Source organism: Littorina saxatilis, linkage group LG9, assembly GCF_037325665.1.
Source record: "Littorina saxatilis isolate snail1 linkage group LG9, US_GU_Lsax_2.0, whole genome shotgun sequence".
Taxonomy (NCBI): domain Eukaryota; kingdom Metazoa; phylum Mollusca; class Gastropoda; order Littorinimorpha; family Littorinidae; genus Littorina; species Littorina saxatilis.
This window is the reverse complement of record NC_090253.1, coordinates 5,309,278-5,312,530: the sequence shown is the minus strand read 5'-3', so window position 1 is coordinate 5,312,530 and position 3,253 is coordinate 5,309,278. Positions and strand designations below refer to the sequence as shown.

The 3,253-nt window shown below is 43.5% G+C and overlaps 1 protein-coding gene across 1 annotated transcript in view; it reads right to left on the bottom strand.

The window, feature by feature from the left end:
* Window positions 1–673: 673 nt before the first annotated feature.
* LOC138975136 (Na(+)/citrate cotransporter-like) overlaps window positions 674–3,253 on the bottom strand; it is a gene marked incomplete in the record, with an annotated part of 41,572 nt that continues 38,992 nt past the window's right edge. Inside the window, 2 exon segments of the mRNA XM_070347796.1 lie at window positions 674–859; window positions 1,292–1,429. Coding sequence (XP_070203897.1) covers window positions 710–859; window positions 1,292–1,429 — 288 coding nt within the window.

Sequence of the window (3,253 nt, the reverse complement as noted above, 5' to 3'; positions counted from 1 at the left end):
CGAAAAACAGCCAGACCTCAGGCATAGTCGCTTAGGCCAAATAAAAATACATGTTGGTTCAGGGTAACGTGACCAAAAAAGATAGGGTCGGTAGGTCGGCTTTTTTTCTTTTTTCTTCTTCTAGATTTAGTCGATTTTAAAAGAGGTTAATTCCCTTAGTCTCGGTATGGTTCGCAAAATGTGCTTACAGTTTAGGTGGGTTTTTTTAGAAATGAAAAAATAGTTTTTGGGTCTGCGGGAAAAAATAGGGTCGGTCGTGTTACCCTAAACCAACATATATTTGTATTTGGCCTTATGGTTCTTTTAAGGCACAGTTCTCGCGAAATCAGTTCGGATCATATCACTGTCTCAGATCTGTCCAGGCGTTTACACGGTAACAGGCCATTCTCCACTTGCTCACATACCGACAACCAACATCCAACAACCAACACCCCGACTACCCCCAGTACAGAACGGGAACTTTGGGATGAAATCATTACGCTAATTGCCAAGAAATTAATTCATCAAAAAATGGTCAAATTCTGTATAGAAATCACGCAGGCTGTTGAGTTTCTGTATGTGTCAAAGTGGAATGGTCCTATCCCATGGTCTGGTCTGGCCAGCTCTGAGATGGTGGGTCCAGTTTGCACGGGAAGGATATTTTTTGTATTTTTTTTTTTTTTGGGGGGGGGGGGGGGGGGGGGTGGAGTCCAGAACTTGTCAACCAAAACTACGATCGAGTCGCCACGGCTGCAGATTCCGTAATATTGAGGAATATGTCTGGCATCGTCTGGAAGTGGAAGATGGCATCCCCCCAAGTGTTGACTGCCAGTGACAGACACAGGACCGCGATAATATTCATCATGAAACCTGCGAGAACCTGGAATCAGAGAAGAAGAAAACAACCAGTTATATATTTGAATATAGTTTACCGAGGTATATGACAGGCCTTGGCAGCTCTATACCCATGTCGAACATCCTGGCAGAAGACAGCAACTAACGTCATATCTAGCAAATTGAAATTAATTTCGGAGCTCATCTTTAAACATGTAATTCTGTTTATAAACATACGTCGTCTTTTCATAAAAGCGCTGCGCGCGCGCGCGCAAACACACAGAAACATACACGCAGACACACATATATGCAATAACATAAACATACCCACGCACGCATAAACGAACGGACGCATCCACGCACGCACACGCACACACACAAACACACACACACACACATCACACACACATCACACACACACATCACACACACACACACACCACCCCCAACCCCACCCCCCCACACACACACATCTTACCATGTCCGGAATGCTGAGATGACCGTGAGAGAAGACGATGGCGTTGGGGGGCGTGGCCACGGGCATCATGAAGGCAAAGGACGTGGCGACGGCAGCAGACGACATAAAGTACAGCGGGTTCACCTTCAGCTTCACTGACTGCACGCGCACACACACACACACACACACACACACACACACACACACACACACACACACACACACACACACACACTCACACACACACACAAACACACACCCATGCACACACACATGCTATACATACACACACACACACACATACATACACACACACACACACACACAGACACACACACACACACACACACACATGTCACGACTTGTAGAAATCCCTGACCCAGCATAATCAACAGGTGAAGGTCATAGCTTTTGTAAGGGGAACATGAACTTCCGGTTAGAACACACGTGGAACATTTACTGACAGCTAAAGCCCGCTACCAACTACAGCCGAACCAAGCCGAACAAGGTTCGGCGAACTTTGCACTACGTCATCGAATGAGGGGATTCCCCTCTTTCAGCGAGCTTTTTCATGATCGCGAACTGAGACCATTATTACATTTAGTCAAGTTTTGACTAAATGTTTTAACATCGAGGGGGAATCGAAACGAGGGCCGTGGTGTATGTGTGTGCGTGTGTGCGTGCGTGTGTGCGTGCGTGCGTGTAGAGCGATTCAGACCAAACTACTGAACCGATCTTTATGAAATTTGACATGAGAGTTCCTGGGTATGATATCCCCGAACGTTTTTTTTCTTTTTTTGATAAATGTCTTTGATGACGTCATATCCGGCTTTTCGTGAAAGTTGAGGCGGCACTGTCACGCTCTAATTTTTCAACCAAATTGGTTGAAATTTTGATCAAGTAGTCTTCGACGAAGCCCGGACTTCGGTATTGCATTTCAGCTTGGTGGCTTAAAAATTAATTAATGACTTTGGTCATTAAAGATCTGAAAATTGTACAAAAATTATTTTTTTTCTAAAACGATCCAAATTTACATTCATCTTATTTTCCATCATTTGCTGATTCCAAAAACATATAAATATGTTATATTCGGATTAAAAACAAGCTCTGAAAATTAAATATATAAAAATTATTATCAAAATTAAATTTTTGAAATCAATTTAAAAACACTTTCATCTTATTCCTTGTCGGTTCCTGATTCCAAAAACATATAGATATGATATGTTTGGATTAAAAACACGCTCAGAAAGTTAAAACAAAGAGAGGTACAGAAAAGCGTGCTATCCTTCTCAGCGCAAGTACTACCCCGCTCTTCCTGTCAATTTCACTGCCTTTGCCGTGCGCGGTGGACTGACGATGCTACGAGTATACGGTCTTGCTGCGTTGCATTGCGCTCAGTTTCATTCTGTGAGTTCGACAGCTACTTGACTAATGTTGTATTTTCGCCTTACGCGACTTGTTTTTTACATTCACTGAGACGAGGTATGTAACCCCTTTATTCCTCCTTTCTTCTGTTTTTGTGCTAAAGTTTGATCGAATCCTATTCACTCAATCAGTCTACCTGCGCAGGCGATTAATAAATGCGCGGTTGTGTAGTTCCGTGAAAATCATTCAATTCTGTTAACACTTCATCTCTGGTCTGTCTCTGTGTCTGTCTGGGTGTCTATGTGTGTGCCTGGGTGTGTGATTGTTTCTGTGTGACTGTGTGTCTGTCTGTGTGTTTCCATTCAATGTTTTTGTACCTGCGTGTGGTCTTTTATACTCCTTCAGTTTACGTCACTGTACTTATTCTTATTCACCGGATTGTCGGCTGTGGTGTTGGTCTTAATCAATTCGGTTTTCCTCTTGTTGATCTTGAGTCCTACACCGGCTGATATTGTCTCCAGGTGAGTAGTCTTGTCTTGCATTTGGGCATGGTCGTGGGAAATTCCTCCTCATCCTCTCTCCTCTTCTCCTCCTCTTTCTCAAACTCGCCATCATCAT